Raw genomic sequence first — 22,821 nt, 5'->3', positions numbered from 1 at the left:
TGGAGATGAAGAACCTGGAAAGGGCAGGATTTCATCCACATGCAATTCATCGACTGATATAAAGAGTGTGTTTTCCCGTTTGTTTCGAAGCACGTCGCTAGTAGCAAGAGAGTGCTCAGAATGAGCTGTGCGCAGTTAGGTGCCGCGACGATTCTGCGCCACCAGAGGAGGGGGAGGCCACGCATTGCATGCACTTCCCACAAAACACTGCAAAATATACTAAATAAAAATAGCGAATGCCTGGCTTGAGAGCACACTTCTTGCCTGTTGGAAGCAATCCCTCTTGGCTGAAGAAAATCTGCTTCGACAAAGTAATGAAATGTTCCTGGCTTGAGACAGGCTAGTTTTCTGGGGGAGGGAGAGGGGATTGGCTCACGAAACATGTGAGCGAGCTTAAGACGCTTGCTGTTTGCTTCCTGGCCAAACCTTTGATCCCAGAAAAGGTCCTGTTCTTTCTTTCCCAGCATAACAAAAGCTAAACACCCAGGGGTGCGTTCTCAGGGCTTGCTGGAAAGGGGAGAATTTGCAAATGCGCAGCAATGAGTGTGTAAACACAGACCTTCCTCAACTGCTGCCCTCCAGAAGTCTTAGGCTACAAGTCCCATCATCCGTGGCCATTAGCCATGATGGCTGGGGCTGAAGGAAGCTGTAGAATCCTATATTTGGAAGGGATCCCCAAGGGCCATCTAGTCCAACCCCCTGCAATGCAGGAATCTCGAACTGTAGTATAGAATATCTGGAGGGTACCAGGTTGGTATAATGCTGCAGGGGAAAGACAATTCTCACAAGTCTCAACAATGCAACTCTGGAGATACTATAGGCTTCTGGTTAGCTACTTGCCAGGTCGCCTGGGGCGAATTCAAACGGCTCCCAGGCGAGCAGAGGCGGCCCTTTCCAGTTTCCCTTCCAAAAGAGTCTGCTCATTCTTGAAAAACAAAACCCACTGAACATGCTTGGTTTAGGCCCTCATTCATTCTTTCATGTCCAATTCAAAGTGGAGCAAGAAGGGATAAGTAATATTACTAGCACCAGCCTCACTTTTCAAAAACACACCCTTTTCTCTATTAAGAGAAAGATCATACATTTGCCAACCAAAAAAATCTTCCACTCTTCTGTTACCCGTGCTAAATCCTTTAATAAATGTGGATTTAATGCTAAGATAGAAGATCAGGTAAAAATTGCCCAGAGCTGCTTAAAAACTGGAACCGTTCCACTGACCTTCAAAATGTTATTAGAAAATTTAATAATTACAAACTGTCTTAAATTGGATTTTCTGGTTTCAAGTGAGCTTAATTAAGCAGCAGCAGCCCACCCCACTGGTACTCTCGATCCCCCCCCCCCCCGGAATTGGAAGGGTGCGAGTTTCCTACTGTGTTGCAATTAAAACAAACAAACAAACAAACACCCTCCCCAGATAGGCTGCTCGCTGTCAGCTCTCACACTGTAGCAAAAGGATGAACCCGTGTGAAGCCACAATGTCAGTCATTTGGGCTACATAAGGACAGCAAAGCCGCAATAAATTATCCCTTATCTTTGAATGATCCCTGGGTGATGAATCAGTTCCTCTCTTTTAGACACCACTCGGGTTATTTCTGAAATTTTTAAATTCAGGGATACAAGTAGGGGGTGGGGGGGAACCTATGAAAATTTGGGCACCAACGGTTGTTGATAACACTCTGTCCCTCTGTGATGTTATCCCCCCCCCAACATCTCCATGTTGGCCTTATGAAATACCTTGGCACCTAAACAGGGAGGGGGGGTCTGTCTGTCTGGTGCCCTAAGCCCCTTCCAGTTTGGGGGTTCCTGTGCCCAGTGAGGACCAAAAACTAATGGAGGAGGTTGCAGGACTGGTCAGCAAGTTTCTTTGTGCGACAATGACCTTAGCTGGCCGCCTAGAATCATGGAATCACGGAATTGTAGAGCTGGAAGCGACCCCAGTTGTCATTTAGTACAATGCAATGCAGGAATCTCAGCTAAAGAAACCATCAGCATGGATGTGTCCAACAGCAACCCAAAATAAAGAGTTAGGTTGCAAGAGCTGCAACCAAGAGATGGTACCCTCCGGGCTAATGGGAGGTCCACAGCAGTGACCAGAGGAGGAATGGCCACTGGGAGGAGCTCAGAGAGAAGAAATGGCATGGTGCATCTGCAGCAGCACAACCGGACACCTTCCTCTGCCCCAGCTGCAACAGAACGTGTCTCTCCCCTATCGGTCTCCTACAGAAACAGTGGAGAACAAAAAGACTGGGATCTAATGGCAGATCTCTGAGTGGAACGCAAGCAGCAAGCGTAGAAACAGCTAGATTTCTGGCTATTGCTCACAACAACAAAAAGGCTTTTCTCCGCATGCTAAATTAGGCTGAAAAGAAGAGTTTTGGGGAGCGCAGGAAAAGACCAGGAGTGGATTTCTGTTTTGTGTGGAACGTGTGCGAGTTCAGTTCTGGCACTGAAACCATATTCCTGGGCTCCTTAACTTTAACTTAGGTTGCCTGTCCGCAAAGACCAACTATTTCCAGGTGGCTGACTTTGGGATCCTAGTAAAGAACACAGACCCCATTCTTTAGAGGCCTCCAGAGATGAGGGAGACAGGATTATGCCTTCCAACCAACAGCTTACCATTAAAAAAAGAAGACCCCAAAGCCGTTAACTATAATTCCTGAAGAAAATGAGAAGAAACTACAATTTGAGGACTGGTTTAATACGGCAGCCTATCCCCTTCCGTTATTTCCTGCATATAACTCCTCTCCCCAGCCCTGCTCCAACCCCAGTCCCACGGAAAACAACCCCCTCCAGGGGTCGCATAGCAAAAACATAACCTTTCCCCTTTCTGCATTTGCAGAAGGCACCCTGAGTCACTTTTTGTCAGGCGGCTCAGTATTACACTCAACCTTCGGCTCCAAGACTCCATCCCTCACAGAGCAGTTTCCGATGTTAAGAAAGTTATTATTGCTTCATGCCTGGTGGCAAGAAATCTCTGCCAAGGTGGTTTGTAAACACCCATTTGTTACCCGGACCTCTCAAGTCTATCTCGGCCTCGGCTCTGAAAGATGGATTTGCACGCCAACCGTGGCTGTACTCCTAAGACAGGCATAGCTCCCCCCCCTCACCCCCCAAATGAATAGTTTGCATGAACTATTGGCCTATATGTACATGGAGGAGCAAGGAGAGTTGTGGGTGCAGGTGCTTAGAGACTACTGCAGCTAAGCGGTATATTGTTGGCCTCCGTCATGTCTCCAGAGACAATGGAGTGCGCCTTTGGGGGTGAAGACAAACGGCTGTGTCAGCAGTACCAAAGTGACCTCCCTGGGGCGCAAGCCTGGGCAGTGCGAATTGAAAGTCCTGGGCTGCCCAGAAGACAAGGACCCCCCCCCCAGCCTCGCTGACGTGGGCCAAAGGAAAGCAGAGCAATATGTCCGGCACCATCTTGGCTGCAGGAGTTGGTGGAAGGTACAAGGCATCCAACCATCTTAGGGACTCCAGATATACCTCCTTAGCCTTTTCTTCTCCTAAAGATATCCTACAAAGGGGCTACCTTTGAAGGTGACTCGGAAACTACAACTAATCCAGAATGCGGCAGCTAGACTGGTGACTGGGAGCAGCTGCCGAGACCACATAACACCGTCTTGAAAGATCTACATTGGCTCCCAGTACGTTTCCGAGCACAATTCAAAGTGTTGGTGCTGACCTTTAAAGCCCTAAATGGGCTCGGTCCAGTATACCTGAAGGAGCGTCTCCTCCCCCATCGTTCTGCCCGGACACTGAGGTCCAGCACCGAGGGCCTTCTGGCGGTTCCCTCGTTGCGAGAAGCCAAGTTGCAGGGAACTAGGCAGAGGGCCTTCTCGGTGGTGGCGCCTGCCCTGTGGAACGCCCTCCCAACAGATGTCAAAGAGGAAAACAACTACCAGACTTTTAGAAGACATCTGAAGGCAGCCCTGTTCAGGGAGGCTTTTTAATATTTAATAGATTACTGTGTTTTATTTTTCTGTTGGAAGCCGCCCAGAGTGGCTGGGAAACCCAGCCAGATGGGCGGGGTATAAATAAATTATTATTATTATTATTATTATTACTACAAGGCAGCGGAGGTTTAGGATCAGAATATTCCTTCTCCTAGATGGGCAACCTTCCCAGGTGGATGAGCCCCACCTGCCCCTCACTTCCCTCTACAGCTTTTGCAGAAACTGCCTTCTTGACCATTGGGCCCACTCTTGGTCTCATCCGCTCAGTCCATCAGAGCCTGTGTTCGCATGTACCGGTAGGGAGAGTCCCTAACTCTCCAAGGGTTTGAGCCCCATCCGCTCCCCTTACCTGGTTAAGCAGGCCAGTCGGAGCCGTATCTCAGAGTGTGGCTGCTGTCACAGGCTGGCCGCTTCTAGGAGCCACAGGTGAGGTCGGAGTGCAAGCTGGGGACCGACGGTGGGCAAACGACCCCAGAAGGAGCCGGACGTGTGTCCCCCCCCTCCCCTAACACCACCATGCACTGTTGAAAGAAATAAATGGGGGAAAGCCGCAGGTGCAATTACCGATGGCGCAGTCGTGTCCAGTCCAGCTGGGATCACAGCTGCACAGGCCGGTTTCGGGCACGAATGTGCCGTGGCCAGAGCACTGGTCCAGGCAGGTCGCTCTGGGGGTCTCGCAGTTGGTGCCTCCCCAACCAACAGAGCAGTGGCATTCCCCTCTCACGCAAACGCCGCGCCCGGAGCAGGTGGGGTCCATGCAGTCCACTGCAGCAAGAAGGGAGGAAAAGAGATGGACATGTAAAAACAAGCGTGGGTTCACATTCATGACCTCATTTGTTTATTCAGCTTACGCCCCTCCAGGGAGTGCAAGGTGGCCGACGTACTCCCCCCCCCATCTCATCCTCGCAACAACCTTGCGAGGTAGGCAAGGTGAGAGAGGGAGCGGCAGGCCCCGAGTCACACCCAGGTGAGCTTCACGGCTGAGCGAGGATTTGCTACAGATAAATATATCTATTCATCGCTTCCGTTTGCGGATTTGCTTCCTGTGGAAACATCGCTAAGCGCTTTAACAGCAGAAGAACCGGCGACAGAAAAATACGGGAAAAGGATTCCGTATATAAAACCCATTTTCCAACCCAATGCAAATGCAGAGCAGGGTAAAGATTTCCACTCAAAAGGCTTGACAGGGCAGGAAGGTTTTCCATACGTGCTGGAAAGAAAACATGAATTCCAAAGGATGGGCGCTGCCATGCTATGTTTCCCACATCTGACGCCTGCTTCCGCTTCCTCCCTCTTAGCTGCGATTCCTGTGGGTCTAGATGACCCTCTGGATGACCCCTCCCAACTCTACAACTCAACAACACCCTCCCATGTGCTGAACTATAGATTTCAAGCTCCTGGGGGCAGGGACCCACCCTCCTGCGCTATGCAAAGCCAAATGTGCATCTATGGCACGAAGACAATAGAATCATAGAACTGTAGAGTTGGGAGTCTAGTCCAACCTCCTGCAATGCAAAAATCCTTTGTAGGGTTCGAACCCACGACCCTGAGATTAAGAGCTCCATTCTCTCTTGGCTGAGTTATCCCAGCAGACAAACACCTTTGTCAGATTCTCCTGCTAGCATCAAGCTACCGGACAAACCACCTGCCTGGTGTGATCTGAATGCTTATTTTTATTTTTTAAATAGGATTTAATTTACATTGGCCGGAAAACAAAGTCACCTGCATTTTACCTAGGCACCGAGGTGGCTGCTTAGCCCTTTCCCTGAGCTGCGTGAGGATATATTTCTGTGGTATGAAGACTCATACTCTTTTTGCATCATCAGGGAGGCAGCCTATAAATCTCCGGGGCTGTTAAAAGCTTCCAAGAGCAAAGGCACCAATCTTAGAACACAGGGACCTCTCTCAGCCCCCTGACTGTCTTCTTCCTCAGAAGTAACAGCCATGAAAGGGAGAACAGGGAGAGCAAGCTGGCAGATGGTTCAACTGTGGGGAACAAAGATTGCTGGCTAACTGACAAGGGGCAATGGATAGGCAATTAATCATCCTCTCCGAAGGCCAACGGGGGGGGGGAAGGAGGTGAGCGGTACAGGGGTCTCCATCACAGGCGGCAAGAGCGCTCTGCTACCTCAGCGTTAACACAGGATTACCCGGGGGGGGGGGAGGTTGCATGCATGTCAGAACACCTCATTCATCATAATCCCAGGGCCATTTTTCATGTTGAAACGAGCCCTTTCAGAAGGCGCCCGGTACAATGGCTACTTTAATCTTGCCCTCGCTGGCCGCATCGCTTCAGACTCTTGGCACCGTGGCAAGGGGTCTTGGATCGGAGAGTTTCTCTGCCTCCTTTGTGAACAAAAGCTTCAATGTGTGTGCGTTTTCTCCCTTTTCGTTCCCCACTTTCTTCTTCTGCTTGAAGAAGAATAGCATGGTTGTGGGTTTTCGTTTTTTGTTTTAACAGGAAGTTCTGCTCAGCAAATTCCGCTGCTCCGCTGCAAGCAAGGGAGTGGAGGTTTCCAGCCTTTTCCTAGAGATCCGTTCCAGGTGCAAACAGCAGAAGCCGTGATTTGGGGCACCGATCCACCGGGGGAAGTCTCCCGGGTCATTCCCACCGAAATGACAGACGCCTCTCCATGGCTCCCATTCATTTCTGCAGGGCCGGCGCCAGAGAACTTCCTTGGCCGAGTGTAGCATTAGGTTGCTGAAGCTAAAACAGCATTCTCCACTGGGCACAGAATCGTTGAAGTGGAAGGGACCACCGGGGTCATCTATACCAACCCCCTGCAATGCAGGGATCTTTAGCCCAATGTGGGGCCCAAACTCACAACCCTGAGATTTAAGAGTCTTGTGCTCTTCTGACTGAGCAAGTTGAGCAGAAGTGTTTGAGGATGTGGGAGATCTAGGGGTTCCCTGTTTAGGGAAGTTTTTAATGACTGATGTTTCAATGTACCATATTTTTCTGTCTATAAGACAGAAAAAGATGTATAAGATGTATAAGATGCCCCCCATTTTGGGGGACTCAGATTTAAGAAAATGAGGGGGGAGATGGCCCAGAGTATAAGACACCCCCTAATTTTTGACATTTTTAAAGGGGGAAAAACCTAGTCTTATACACAGAAGAATATGGTATTTTTAATCTCTTGTTGGAAGCCGCCCAGAGTGGCTGGGGAAACCCAGCCAGATGGGCGGGGTATAAGTAATAAATTGTTGTTGTTGTTGTTGTTGTTGTTGTTGTTGTTGTTGTTGTTGTTGTTGTTTGGAGTTCAGGATAAGCACTGCATGATAATAATAGTAAAGCAGCAAAACATCAAACCTTATAAACTTCCCTAAGCAGGGCTGCCTTCAGATGCCTTCAGTTGTTTATTTCCTTGACATCTGATGGACAGGGTGGGTGCCACCACCGAGAAGGCCCTCTGCCTGGTTCCCTGTAGCTTCACTCTTCACAGTGAGCCAACCACCAGAAGGCCCTTGGAGCTGGACCTCAGTGTCCGGGCTGAACGATAGGGGTGGAGACGCTCCTTCAGGTATACTGGGATGAGGCCGTTTAGGGCTTTCAAGGTCAGCACCAACACTTTGAATTGTGCTCGGAAACGTACTGGGAGCCAATGTAGGTCTCTTAGGACCGGTGTTATGTGGTCTCGGCGGCTGCTCCCAGTCACCAGTCTAGTTCCCGCATTCTGGATTAGTTGTAGTTTCCGAGTCACCTTCAAAGGTAGCCCCACCTTCAAAGGTAGAAGGACCATAGCGCAGTGGCAGAGCATCTCCCTTGCATGCAGAAGTTTCCAGGTTCAATCCCTGGTATCTCCGGGTATTGCTGGGAATGTCCAGTCTAAACATATGGAAAAACTTTCTGTCAGTTAGAGCTCTTCAACAGTGGAATGGTCTCCCTCGAGAGGTTCTGCACGCTCCTTCCTTGGAGGTTTCTGAGCAGAGGTTGGATGGCCATCTGTCGGTCATGTATGAGATTCCTGCATTGCGGGGGGTTGGACTAGATGACCCTTAGCATTCCTTCCAACTCTACAATTCTATGAAAGCTTGGGAGAGTTGCTGCCAGTCAGTGAAGACAATACTGAGCTAGATGGACCAGAGGTCTAACTCAGGATAGCTCAGCTTCCAACATTCCTGTTCTCCCAATTGCACTAGCTGAACTGAAATAGCTACACAGTTTAAGTCCCCAGAATACCTGTCAGGAGTATGGGCAGGAGTCAGGCTCTGACCTGTAGTGCTTTGCAGGACTGGGGCCTGCCTCAGCTTGTGCTGGAGAAGCAAGGAGTGGCCACTCAGGTGAAGACCTCAGCTTGTGCTGGAGAGGCAAGGAGTGGTCACTCAGGTGAGACCACTTGATACCTCACTGCACCTGGTGGCAGGAGCTGGGAGGGATAAAAGCTCAGCATTTCCCTTCAGCTCTTTGCCACAGCAACGCTATCCCTGCCTGGTTGCCTCTGGCCTCTTGCTCCTTGGACCCTTGCCTTGCCGACGCCTTGCTCCTTGGACCCTTGTCTTGCCGAGGTCTTGCTCCTTGGACCCTCGCCTTTGCCGACGCCTTGATCCTCGACCCTTGGGCCTTTGCCCTGCCGACGCCTTGCTCCTTGACTCCCAGACCTTCGCCTCTGCCTTGCTCCTTGACCCTGCGACTGCCTGCTGCTGGACCCTCAACCCTGCACCTGTTCCTGCTTCTACACCACCATCTTGCCTCTGGTCCTGACGTCCTCAGCCAGGGCTTCAACCGCCCGCCGACCGGACTGTGACAATACCAGAAGCCCACTTCACAGAATCTCAGGAGCAGGGCTTTCAGTGTGGCTGCCCCAGTTTTGTGGAAGGCCGTCTCCGTTGAAGCAGGCACCTACTATCTGTGCTTTTCAGAAGCATTTGCAAACACGCTTGCTTTGACAAGTTTTTTCCAGTTGGGTGAAAAAGCGTCTCTGCCTTAGGAGCTCACTTCGTATTGCTTTTCAAACCTATCTTGCTTTCTCGTCTGTTTCCAGAACTATTTCAGTGGTATGGCTGCACTGTGTTTAGGAGTCCATCAATACATTAATCAATAACAATGCATTGGTGATTGAACCTGCTGGATACAATCGGGGAGGAAACACAGCTCGGTAATAAGAGCATGTGCTCCAGGTTTTGCAAAGCTGCAACCAGCATCGTACATGACCACTCACCACTGAGATAAATGGGAGAGGTACAGGAGAATAGGCAGACTAGCACGATTCCTGTTCACTTCAACAAAACACAGGCAGGAGAGATCTGGCTAGACCGCAATACCTCAAGGACCATCTCCCCTGATATGAACCAACCCAGACCCTGCGATCGTGATCGGACACCCGTCTCCATGTGCCTTCTCTATGTGGTGTTTGGAGGGTGGCAACACAAGAACGGGGCCTTTTCTGTGGTGGCTCCCCAGTTGTGGGGTGCTTTCCCCAGGGAGGCTTGCGAGGCACCAAGCAAAAACATCCCTCTGTATCTAGGCCTTTGGCCAATTAAACACTCTTTGGCCTTTTAAACTGTGTGTGTGGGTGCATGCGTGCAGAGCTATTGTTTTTGTTTGTTATTATAGTGTGTACTTTTGTGTTTTTATATTGCAAACTGCCCTGTGGTCCTCGGATGAGGGGCAGCAAAGAAATCTAATAAATAAGTAAGTAAAAATTTTTAAAATGTCGCTTTGATAACACAGTTGTCGAACGTACTCAGTTTCGGAAGACCGTTCGACTTCCGAAACCTTTGACAACCGATGTGCAAAGGGCTGTCGGCAATTTCAATGGTGAAAATGGAGAAAACACGCCTCAGAAGCCGTTCGAATTCCGAGGCGCGTTGGAAAACGGAAGCAATTGCTTCAGGGTTTCTGGAGTTCGGGTTTCAAAACGTTCGGCTTCCAAGGCACTCAAAAACTGAGGTTCCACTGTATAGGCTTGTGTGTGTTTGTGTGTGTGTGTGTGTGTGTGTGTGTGTGTGTAAGAGAGAAAAGTTAAGAGAACAGAAAAGGCATATTTTAAACATTGGAGGAAGAAGCACTGAGATCAAGACCAGATGGCCCTCTTTTAAGGAAAAGAAATAATATTTGTGAAATATTTGAAATCAACTTTTATTAGAGGGATTTACAGCTTGGGGGGGAAGGAATCCCACAGATTTCCTAAGTAACATATTTCATAGATTCTTTTTAATGTTCCTTTCCTCTTGGCAGAAATACGAAATATTGTCTTGCATATGGGAAACAAATGCTGAGCAGGAAAGGGGAAATCTCCCAACCGCTCAAAGGCTCCTAGGAAAATGTGTTTCATTTGGTGCTTGTCCTAATTTGTGGCTGCCATCCGATTAAATAATACTGGGCTTTTATTTATTTATTTAAGAATCTCTGTCCAACTTGATAGCCTTAAGAGACTTTCAAAGCAACGGGCAAAAAAACACTGTCTGAATAGAGCTGTAATAAAATTTCAACTGATATGAACAAAATCATAGAATCATAGAATCATAGAGTTCGAAGAGACCACAAGGGCCATCCAGTCCAACCCCCTGCCAAGCAGGAAACACCATCAAAGCATTCTTGACATATGGCTGTCAAGCCTCCGCTTAAAGACCTCCAAAGAAGGAGACTCCACCACACTCCTTGGTAGCAAATTCCACTGCCGAACAGCTCTTACTGTCAGGAAGTTCTTCCTAATGTTTAGGTGGAATCCTCTTTCTTGTAGTTTGAATCCATTGCTTCGTGTCCGCTTCTCTGGAGCAGCAGAAAACAACCTTTCACCCTCCTCTATACGACATCCTTTTATATATTTGAACATCCTTTTATATATTTGAAAATCAGAACCATAATTATCTAAAAGCAGCAACCGTTGGAATAATCAGAAAAGTTACAACCTGCTGATGTACTAGCTGAAATCCATAAAGAAACCTTTCTTTAGAAAGAAAGAAAGAAAGAAAGAAAGAAAGAAAGAAAGAAAGAAAGAAGGCGTGGATCGTGATGACACCAGGGTAGCACGCGTTGGGACAGGGAGAGAAGAAGGCTTGCCATTTTCAGAGGCAGCCTTGTGTTTGCTATAACGTGTTGTTCCTGCTTGTCGCCTCCGAAGGAGCTGACTGATGGGTGTCTTGCTGACACAAGCACATCCGTCCGCCGGCACTGTCCCGAGAGCCGCTTTGTGCGTCGCTTCACAATAACGGGAGGTCTGGCGTTAAGAGAGCAGTTCAATCCACCAAACAATAGCAACAGAGCTTCCATCTTTCACGCACATAAAAGGAAAGAATGAAAACACAGCGCCTTATAAAAGACAAGGAAATGAATGCAGATCAAGGAGAAATGCCATGGCATTTCCATCTCAGAACGGAAAGGAATCTTAAGGCAAGACGTTTTTAAAAAGAGACGTTCGGTTCTGAAGCTGGAGGACAGCCTGCTGCAGGCCTGAAGGACCCTATCCTTGCCTCTTTCCACCTTGGCAGGCTTCACAAGGACTGCAGCTGCTTTTAAATTGTTTTAAATTGTTATCTGCGTTGTTTTAAATGAGACCACCTTGGCTGTGAGCCCTGGACGACCTGCACCCTTGCCTTGCTGGCCCTTTCCCGTCTGGCCTGGGAGAGTGGAGTGCGGACTGACTCCAGCTACAAAAGCTGAGGCTGTTGAACGGAGGATTGTTAACCGGGGGTTGAGAGAGAGCTGTTGCTTGTTGTTCCTGATATTATTGTTGTATCTTAAGTTTTAGATCTTATGATTTACGTGGAAATTGTTTCCATTTGGTTGTGTACTTTTCGATGTGTTTTATTTATTGTTCATGACTGCGGTTATGTTTGTAAATCTTGTCATGTTGTAAGCCGCCATGAGCATAGTTTCAACTATGGAAAGGCAGCATACAAATAAAATGATGGTGTTGATGAAGCAGTGCTTGAATACAAGGCCAGAATATGACATGGGTTGCAGACTCTGAAACAGGGGCAAGCAACCTAAGGCCCATGGGCTGGATGCGGCCCAATTGCCTTCTCAATCCGGCCTGCGAACAGTCTGGGAATCAGCGTGTTTTTACATGAGTAGAAGGTGTGCTTTTATTTAAAATGCACCTCTGGGTCATTTGTGGGGCATAGGAATTCGTTCATTTCTTCCCCAAAATATATTCTGGCCCACCACATGGTCTGAGGGACGGCGGACCGGCCCACAGCTGGAAAAGTTTGTCGACCCTTGCAAAGGAAAAGCAGCACGCAAACACACCATTTCACATGCACTGCTACTCCATAAACAATGGAATCAGTAAATTGCTTACTATGGCACACCAGGAAAAAACAACAACCAATGCATACATTTAGATGTGCAGATGGGGAAGGAGTTTCAAGCATGTCAGTATACGAACTGCCTCTGAGAAGCCCTCTCTGACTGGTGCCAAGTCTCCCGTATTCCCCGGGAAACCCCCGTTTTTCCAGCTGTTCCCAGCCGAAAAAACGGATTTGTTTGTTTCCCCCCGGTTTATTCTGGCGCGGCGGCCATTTTGGAACTGGGTGGAGCATGCTCAGAAGCGACTTTTGATGCTGCTCTGCCCAGTTCCATAATGGCTGCAGCGCGACTTCTGGTGCGGCAGCCATTTTGGAACTGGGCAGAGCAGCATCAAAAGTCGCTTCTGAGCATGTTCCGCCCAGTTCCAAAATGGCGGCAGCGCTACTTCCGGTCTGCTACTTCCAGTCCGATCCCTTATTTTTCCGGCAGGAACTTGGCAGGTATGGACTGGGCATTTCCTCACCCGGTTACTGTACCGAAAATGAAAGATAACCAGGCTCAAACGGTGGTGTTGGCACTTCAAGGTTTGTGCGAAGTCACTGAGGGGGGCCTCGGCCCCTAGGACTTGGTGCGCCTGTGAACAACTCCCCTCTCTCTTGCGCTGAAAACCGAAGGGGGGAAATAGGACCCACTGGCTGATGCCTGCAAATACCTTCCTCGCAGCTCTCTCCTTTGTATCCCGGGTTGCAGATGCAGGTGCCCATGATGCAGGTCCCGTGGCTGTTGCAGGCGACGTCAATGCACTGGTTGGTCGGGACGTCGCATTCGGCCCCTTTCCACCCACTGTGGCACAAGCAGCGCCCTTTCATATACTGCCCGTTGCCGCTGCATAAGACCGGGCAAGATGCTGAGAAGCAGGGAGGAGGAAACAACAACAAAGGCAACAGTTTAAAACTCCCGTTTGCAAGGGGCCGAGGACTTTGCAAGTAGTTAGCATCGTTTTATTAGCATCGCTCCTACCGATAGCCATCCTTACCTGTTGGAGCACCTGCCTGTTGTTTCACGAGCAGCTGCTCTGTTCAGCTGGGACTCCAAGGGGCTAGTTATTGGGCTTTTGAGAAGTCGCGGCAGCCGTGTGGTCAGAATTATTAGCCCCCTTCCCCGCCCAGGTGCATCAAGGCATCTATTCCCATGCTCTATATTTTCACATCGTATTTCCAATTAATGGCTCATGTGGCTTCCTGAGCTCAGCTGTCCCCGTGCCTGACCTAACTACCAGCACAAGCCTGCCGTGAAAGGTTTCTGGGGATGCTGAATCCGGAGCTTCTGCCAAAACGCACAACATCTATTAAGCCTGAGATGGGTTGTTTATTCCATTGCCTCTGCTGAGAGACCAGCTGCTTTTGGTTCTGTTCAGCTGTTCCCCACCAGCAGCTGTTCTGTCAGGCTACCTGAATGGTTTCCATCCCGGCTGGTCATTCTAAGGACTGCAGCTTGCTTGTTTTCCTCCTCCATCCCCACACCCTTTTCCTTTTGTGTGTGTGTCTTGTAACGGGGACTGTGAGCCAGCTCTGGGAACCTTTTTGTTGTTATGAGAACGAGCCACAGCAAACCTTGGGTTCTTTGAGAGGCCTACGCGAGTGAGGCTAAGGGTCCAGAATGGAGCCTTTTCTGGTGGCAACTTGACGCTCCAATGAACTTGGGGGGGGGGTTCAGCTTAAGAACAGACAACGGACACCCCCAACCCTCCTTAGCAATGCTGGGGCCTCATGCAAAATCAAATGAAAAGATTCCAAGAGCTCTGGCCAGGTAAAGGAATAATTTTTAGAAAGTTTCAAGTTGATAATAATAAGACAAATTCCAGTAGCAATCCAGTTTTTAGAAATCCAGAACAAGGCCCTGTTTCGGTTTATTCTTCATCAGCTCTAGTTTCAAGGTCAAAGCGTACCATTCATGTTTGTCTCCTCACACAAAGCACAGACCTTGTTGTTTTGCATGTTTCCTATGTCAAGTCTCGTGCACTTTAATCTATTTTGCACTGACTTGCTTCATCCTCGGTTTCTGTGCAAAGCCTTGAATCCCCTTTTTTGGAGCATCACAGGCTATAACTGCAGCAAGCGAAATAAAAACCCTCACAAACCTTTTTGACTAGCCACCTTTTTTTTGAAGGTTTGGCTTTGTGGGAACTTCAGTTAAAGAGGTTGCTTGGACTAGTCTCGTCTCCTGGGTGCCCTCCCTTCTTCAGTGCCCTAGGGCAGGCTCTCTAGGACAGGCATAGGCAAACATGGCCCTCCAGATGTTTTTGAGACTACAATTCCCATCATCCCTGACCACTGGCCCTGTTAGCTAGGGATGATGGGAGTTGTAGTCCCAAAACATCTGGAGGGCCGCGTTTGCCTATGCCTGCTCTAGGATAACCTCTGAGGTTCAGGCAAGGAAAAGAAGCTGCTCAGAGGCCACCTTATGGTTGACAGGAGGGCAAAAAGGGTCAGCCTAAGCTCAGCCAGCTATTGACAGTTGCTGGACAAACAATGAAACATAGTGATTGCTAAGCTTCTTAGACCAATTCTTTCCCCAAGGGGCAGTGCCCTTGACGGGTCATTGTTCTCATTGTTTGCTCACATGCAGAAACCAAAAGGAAGGGGTGGGTGTGTTTGGTGGTGGTGGGGAGGAGTGAGGCCTGCAGAGTCTCAGCTAGAGAAACCTAAAAGTATGGAAAATTGTTTATAGACTAGCAGGGGTGGCCAACTCCCAAGAGACTGTGATCTACTCACAGAGTTAAAAACTGGCAGTGATCTACCCCCTTTTGGGGGGGGGGGTTCAGGTCAAAGTTGTTGGGCTTTTCTTAGGAAAGAGGAAGGCCCCTTTTTGGGGGGGGGTTGGGTCAAAGTTGTTGAGTTTCTTCAGGGAGGAGATAAAATGTCGAGCATTATTTAGGGGAGCCACAGTTGTTCAGCCTCTTTGGGGGGAGCCAATGATCTACCAGTGATCTACTGCAGACGTCCAGTGATCTACCGGTAGATCACGATCTACCTGTTGGACATGCCTGGACTAGGGGGTGGGTGGGCTCCGAATAAACCCTTGCCCTTTGCCTGAAAGCCCCCCTCCCCAACACCTTCCACAAGATACAGTAGGGACAGTGACAAACAACAACAAAAGTTAACCCGAATCCCTACCTCGTCCACAATCGGGACCCAGGAAGCCGAGGAAACAATGGCAAGTCCCAGAAACACAGTCCCCGTTCCCGTAGCAGTTGCTAGGGCAGTTATCCACTGATTCTGTGGGAAGGAGACACAGAGACAACAAAAGAGTGTTTGAAGGAAAAGCAAAGGACATTGGTCATGGGAGTGGAGAACATCCATTAAAAAAAAGGTAACGTAATTCAACAGCAAACATCTAATAATAAGTGAATATGTTTTGAAAACAGAAGCAACAACGCTTAATTCATTCTCCGCAGCAGACGATTGAGCAGAAAGCTTTCCTACATTAGGGTGACAGCAATTATGTACACTAAACGCCAACCATTGTGGATTTCTCCATACAATTCCAGAGAGGTGAGAGTTATATGTGCCCAGTTTTGCAGGAACAGCAGGATCCCTTTGCATTAAAACAAACATGGAAAACGTTGTGTGGGCACTATATGTGCCAAAAGGTCCAAGTTTGTCGTAGGAACACAGGAAGCTGCCTTATACTGAGCCAGACCACTGGCCTATTTAGCCTAGCCTAGTGTTGTCTACACAAACTGGCAGCAGCTCTCCGGGGTTTCTTGTAATGTGAGTCCATTGATTCGGGTCCTACCCTCCGGAGCAGGAGAAAACAAGCTTGCTCCATCCTCTACGTGACATCCGTTTAGAGATTGGAAGATGCCCATCATAACTCCGACTCCTCTTTTCCAGTCTAAACATACCCAGCTCCTTCAACCGTTCCTCATCAGGCTTGGTTTCCAGACCCTTGATCATCTTATAGCAATAAATGTAATTTTATTATATTACCCCCGCCTATCTGGCTGGGTTGCCCCAGCCACATCTTGGTTGCCCTCCTCTGCCCTCATTCCAGCTTGTTAACATCCTTCTTAAATTGTGGTACCCAGAATTGGACACAGTATTCCATGTGTGGTCTGACCAAGGCAGAATAGAGTGGAACTATTACTACCCTTGATCTAGAAATAATAATAATAATAATTATTAATAACACCATATTATTTATACCCCGCCCATCTGGCTGGGTGTCCCCAGTCACTCCGGGCGGCTTTCAACAGAGCATTAAAACAGAACAAAACTTTAAACATTAAAAACTTCCCTAAACAGGGCTGCCTCCAGATGTCTTCTAAAAGTCAGGTAGTTGTTTATTTCTTTGACATCTGAAGGGAGGGCGTTCCACAGGGCGGGTGCCCCTACCGAGAAGGCCCTCTGCCTGGTTCCCTGCAACCTCACTTCTTGCAGTGAAGGAACTGCCAGAAGGCCCTAGGAGCTGGACCTCAGTGTCCGGGATGAACGATGGGGGTGGAGACGCTGCTTCAGGTATACAGGGCTGAGGCCATTTAGGGCTTTCAAAGTCAGCACCAACACTTTGAATTGTGCTCGGAAACGTACTGGGGGCCATTGGAGGTCTTTCAGGACCGGTGCTATATGGTCTTGGCAGCCGCTCCCAGCCACCAGTCTAGCGGCCGCATTCTGGATTAGTTGTAGTTTCCAAGTCACCTTCAAAGGTAGCCCCACATAGAGCGCATTGCAGTAGTCCAAGTGAGAGGTAACTAGAGCATGCACCACTCTGGGGATACAGTCTGTGGGCAGGTAGGGTCTCAGCCTGCGTACCAGATGGAGCTGATAGACAGCTGCCTTGGACACAGAATTGACCTGCGCCTCCATGGACAGCTATGAGTCCAAAATGAACTCCAGGGTGCACACCTGGTCCTTCAAAGGCACAGTTACCCCATTCAGAACCAGGGAGTCCTCCACACCCACCCGCCCCGTCCCCCACAAACAGTACTTCTGTCTTGTCAGGATTCAATCTCAATCTGTTAGCCGCCATCCATCCTCCAACCGCCTCCAGACACTCACACAGGACCTTCACTGCCTTCACTGGTTCTGATTTGAAAGAGAGGTAGAGCTGGGTATCATCCGCATACTGATGAACACCCAGCCCAAACCCCCTGATGATCTCTCCCAGCGGCTGCATATAGATGTTAAAAAGCATGGGGGAGAGGACAGAACCCTGAGGCACCCCACAAGTGAGAGCCCATGGGGCTGAACACTCATCCCCCCCACCACTTTCTGAACACGGCCCAGGAGGAAGGAGTGGAACCACTGTATGACAGTGCCCCCAGCTCCCAACCCCTCTAGACGGTCCAGAAGGATGTTATGGTCGATGGTGTCAAAAGCTGCTGAGAGATCTAGCAGGACTAGGAAACAGCTCTCACCTTTGTCCCTAGCCCTAGTACTTCTGTCTTGTCAGGATTCAACCTCAATCTGTTAGCCACCATCCATCCAACCGCCTCCAGACACTAGACTTCGGTTGATGCAGCCTAGAATAGCATCAGCTTTTTTTTGCTGCTGCGTCACACTGTGGACTCATATTAAGCTTGTGGTCCACCAAGACCCCCAGATCCTTTTCACATGTACTGCTAGTAAGTCAGGTGCCCCATATCTTATATTTGTGCAGCTGGTTTCGTGCCAGAGACATTCCCAGCCCCTTCCTGGAGACGCCAGCGGGGATTGGACCTGGGACCTTCATGCAAAGCAGATGCTTGTCCCACTCCGCTGTAGCCTTACCCCTTAACAGATCAACAGATTAGGATACTTGCCTAATTGTTTATTTTCTTACAGTGCATTGATTTATTTTAGCAAATTCCGACTTCGGAGGATGTCAAAGTCAATTAAACGCAAAGAATCAAAAGCTGTATCAAAATCAGAGACGTCCAGAGCAACTTCTTGAAAGACGACATCCTTAAGCTGTGTCATCATTTACACAATTCAAAATATCTAAGTAACAGAACTCCTGCTTCTTGCCTGAGCAGGCAGCATTAATTTATTCCATATACGATGTAATGCTTTTACTAAACAACGCCAGAAAAACCAGAAACATAAACTACTTCTCGTCTTCAGAAAGCCAATAAGCAAAGGAAAACTGTGCCCAGCACTTCATTTTGTTTTAATGACAGCTCAAACTATTAGTGTTTACAATTTGCTTTTAATACAGGAAAAAACACACATGGCTTATTAAACACACCTTTTAATTTATTTATTTATTTATTTTACCCCCGAAGAGAAAATAAATATCATTTTGATGATTTATTCGCCGACGTTTGCATAAAGGCAGGTACGGCAGTGTGTGTATGGCGTTTGGTGAAATGACAAAATAGCATGGTTCGTTTGAGTCTATTGTTCCTGGTTCACGCTCCATGCAATGTGTGTCATATTAAAATGGGATGTAATTATATAGGAGCGGCCTTAACTTAGCTAGATCTGTTCCCCCTCCCCCCACTGAGAAACAATGGAAACAGTGAGGAAACAACTCCTCTCTCTTTTTTTTAAAGACCTTGATTCAGGTCTTTGCGGTAACTGAGCCATTTCACAAAAACTGAGCCTCTCACAAAAATTAACCATTGAACAACCCAATAAAAGAGGTCTTAAAAACAAGAGCCTTTCTAGATGATGCACTGCTCACTGTGAGGCACTGGTCACTGAACTTTGACGTAAAAGATATTTCTACTGGGACCAATCCGGTGGGATGATGATGATTTCATAGAATCATAGAATCATAGAGTTGGAAGAGACCACAAGGGCCATCCAGTCCAACCCCCTGCCAAGCAGGAAACACCATCAAATCATTCTTGACATATGCCTGTCAAGCCTCTACTTAAAGACCTCCAAAGAAGGAGACTCCACCACACTTCTTGGCAGCAAATTCCACTGCCGAACAGCTCTTACTGTCAGGAAGTTCTTCCTAATGTTTAGGTGGAAGCTTCTTTCTTGTATTTTCAATCCATTGCTCCATGTCTGCTTCTCTGGAGCAGCAGAAAACAACCTTTCTCCCTCCTCTATATGACATCCTTTGATATATTTGAACATGGCTATCATATCACCCCTTAATCTTCTCTTCTCCAGGCTAAACATACCCAGCTCCCTAAGCCGTTCCTCATGAGGCATTGTTTCCAAGCCTTTGACCATTTTGGTTGCCCTCCTCTGGACACGTTCCAGCTTGTCAGTATCCTTCTTGAACTGTGGTGCCCAGAACTGGACACAGTACTCCAGGTGAGGTCTGACCAGAGCAGAATACAGTGGTACTATTACTTCCCTTGATCTAGATGCTATACTCCTATTGATGCAGCCCAGAATTCCATTGGCTTTGTTAGCTGCTGCATCACACTGTTGACTCATGTCAAGTTTGTGGTCTACCAGGACTCCTAGATCCTTTTCGCGTGTACTGCTCTCAAGCCAGGTGTCACCTGGCTTTCAAATTACTTCATCTCCAATAAAAGGAGAGGGGTACACACTGCTCTAAAGAGAGGTCTGAACTTGAAAGACGAACCCCGCTGAGTTAGAAAAAAGGCCCACTTATGCCACAAGGATCTGATTTGCTCAAGATAACAGGGATTTGAATCCAGCTTAGAATAACAGAGTAGTAGAGTTGGAAGGGGACCCAACGGTCATCCAGTCCAACCCCCTCCAATGCAAGAATCTCAGCTAAAGCATCCATGGCAGATGGCCATCCAACCGCTGCTTAGAAACGTCCAAGGAAGGAGAGTCCATAACCTCCCAAGGGAGATCGTTCCACTGCCCAACAGCTCTTGTTGTTGTTGTTGTTGTTGTTGTTGTTGTTTAGTCGTTTAGTCATGTCTGACTCTTCGTGACCCCATGGACCATAGCATGCCAGGCACTCCTGTCTTGCACTGCCTCCCGCAGTTTGGTCAAACTCATGTTCTTAGCTTCGAGAACACTGTCCAACCATCTTGTCCTCTGTCATCCCCTTCTCCTAGTGCCCTCAATCTTTCCCAACATCAGGGTCTTTTCCGGGGAGACTTCTCATGAGGTGGCCAAAGTATTGGAGCCTCAGCTTCAGGATCTGTCCTTCCAGTGAGCGCTCAGGGCCGATTTCCTTCAGAATGGATCAGTTTGATCTTCTTGCAGTCCATGGGACTCTCAAGAGTCTCCTCCAGCACCATAATTCAAAAGCATCAATTCTTTGGCGATCAGCCTTCTTTATGGCTCGTAACAGCTCTTACTAGTAACTGCTCTTACTAGGTCTTAATCCAGCAGTTGCTGTTTTTCTCCTTTTTAAAGGACTGTCAGCTGAATAGAGCAGAGTGCAAGCTACTAGACAATTTTTTATTTTTTATATATATTTCGACTGCGTCAGACCAACATGGCTACCTACCTGAACCTAGAGCATTTTGCGGTGTTTAACCACCTGCCTTTTACCTCATCCACCCCAAACCCAACATCTGCCAAGGTAAGCGAGTTTGGAACAGGCGGGCATTGGGGCTGTCCCAGGGCTACATTGGTGCAAGTCCTTCATCCCAGCTCAGGCAGGACCAAATCGTGGAATATAAAATGGTAAGGAATATAAGCCGGCATTGAGTCCCCCCCCCCCAAAAAAAGGGTGTTCCGGGAGCAGGACGTGGGCGAGAGAAACTTACAACCATTCCAAACCTCTCTCAGCTCTGCCACGCGACCGAGAAACCTGGTGAAACTTGCGCAGTGCGAACATCTAAAGGCAACACGTTGACTACTCCTGTCTCCTCTCGGGCCATCTGTTCACGGAGCTGTGGGAGCCTGTTTAGCCCCCCCCCCCCGCGACCCACAATGCAGACCTTGGAGACAGCGGAGTCACGAAACACTTGCCAGTTGGCAAGCAGTGAGCCTGATATGGTGCGGCGAGCTTGTTAAAGCTGCCTTGCCCTGCCCTGCAATTACCCATGTGAATTACTTTTTCTCTGGACAAAATGCAATTATATATATTAAAGAGATGGACAAATTGGCTGGTCTCCCAATAGATCTTCCTCCTCTTCCTCCCCCACCTCGCTTTCAGATTAATTATCCACCCTCTGGCGGGCTTGGGTGGGCCAGCAGAACAGCAAATGTTGCAGTATTTCTTCCTTATTTATCTACTGGGTAGCATCATGCTTAATTACTAGGGGTCTCTCTCTCTCTCGGTCTCTCTTGAGCTAGAGGCCAAGGCAATGCCTTCCCGACACCAGGCCTTATTAGAAGCTTTGCTAATGAAAATGCATGTTAAGGGTTACATATTTTATAGCCTCCGTGCTTTGCTCGCGGGTCCCCAGGCATCGAGGAACAAACAAGCCGGCGCCAAGGAGAAACAAAACCCAACAAAACCCAAGCAGTGTGAATTTAGCAGGGCAGACTCGGGTGGGAGGGCACTGTAGAACCAGCCGTTTCAAGGAACAGATCTCGGCTCTGCTTTGCTCCTGCAGGTGAAAGGCCAGCCAACTGCATGCACCACCTGTGTCCATGTTTTTGCAACAGCAGCCGCTCCCTGTCGAAACCAACGGGCTTCTGGACTGCAGAACAGCCAAAATGGGCTCAGGGCAATAGATCAGCTACAGTACTACGGCTGCTTCCCTTCCTCCTGGTTTCTGTGTTGTGGTGCACAACGGAGCTGGCTGTGGACACTGCAAAGGTGCGATATTACATGTCACCAGCCAGAAGGTGAACTTGTACCGTGGGCTTTCTGGAAGCTGCAGCCAAATCCTAACTCTTGCGTGCCTTTGGGGGGTGAACTCCAATTGTTGGAAGGTTGCGGCGCCTGCTGTGGCTGCAGAGAGACACCAGGCCCATTGGCCAACCAGCTCTGTGTTAGAAAGATGTCTTGCAAGTGTGATATTAAGGCTGGCAGCAGCAACCCTGATGCGAGGGAATCCCTTTCTGATGATTGTGGTGCCTACAAATATGCAATGAAGGCGCCAGGCGAGCATCACTGGGGAGAGCATTCCACAGACGGGGAGCCACTGCAGAAAAGGCCCTGTTCTTGTGTTGCCACCGTCTGGACCTCTCACGGAGGAGGTACACAAAGAAAAGCCTCAGGTGGTGATTGCAGGGTCCGGGTTGGTTTAAATAGGGAGAGGCAGTCCTTGAGTTACTGCAGTCTCAAGCCATGTAAGGCTTTATAGGTCAAAACCAGCACTTTAAACTGGGTCTGGAAACTAAGTGGCAGCCAGGGCAGTACTGGCATTATACGCTGAAGCCAACTTGCCCCGGTGAGCAACCGGGCTCCTCAATTCTGCAGCAGCTGAAATTTCAGAACCATTTAAGAGGAAGCCCCACATATAACATGTTGCAGTAATCTAGCCTAGAGCATACAGCATACAACAAATCTTTGTTTGTTTGTTTTGTTTTCCCTCTTTGTTTTTTAAAAATAATATCTGTAACTCTACATATCTTGGTCTTCCTTGTGAACACTGAGAGATCCCCTCTAGTTCCTTTGCGGCTAAGGCAGTGAGTGCCTCACCCCTTACTCCTGGGTCCATTGTGCTCCCACTACTAGTGTCTGAAGCCAAGTGGACTTGCTTTTTAAGTCACAGTCCATAGGTATCCTGCAGCTTCCCGAGAAACACTCCTGTTTGATGTGCTTTCCCTCAAGCCAGCTTCCGAACAATTAGAAAACGAAAGCTGTGGTTCAGCTGAGGTGTGTACAGTTCAGCCAACTGTTGCA

General features: G+C 48.5%; 1 protein-coding gene across 1 annotated transcript in view; it reads right to left on the bottom strand.

Annotated features, from left to right (window-relative positions):
- TENM4 (teneurin transmembrane protein 4) overlaps nucleotides 1–22,821 on the bottom strand; it is a 1,459,233-nt gene that overhangs the window by 131,808 nt on the left and 1,304,604 nt on the right. The window contains exons 16-18 of the mRNA XM_060274010.1: nucleotides 15,327–15,428; nucleotides 12,863–13,057; nucleotides 4,521–4,721 (exon numbers count right to left, since the gene is read on the bottom strand). Of these exons, the coding sequence (XP_060129993.1) occupies nucleotides 4,521–4,721; nucleotides 12,863–13,057; nucleotides 15,327–15,428 (498 nt within the window). The remainder of the gene's footprint in view (nucleotides 1–4,520; nucleotides 4,722–12,862; nucleotides 13,058–15,326; nucleotides 15,429–22,821) is intronic.

This window comes from Zootoca vivipara, chromosome 4 (genome assembly GCF_963506605.1).
Source record: "Zootoca vivipara chromosome 4, rZooViv1.1, whole genome shotgun sequence".
In the NCBI taxonomy this organism is placed as follows: Eukaryota; Metazoa; Chordata; class Lepidosauria; order Squamata; family Lacertidae; genus Zootoca; species Zootoca vivipara.
Note: the sequence above shows the minus strand (reverse complement) of the source record. Positions and strands in the feature narration are given on the sequence as shown.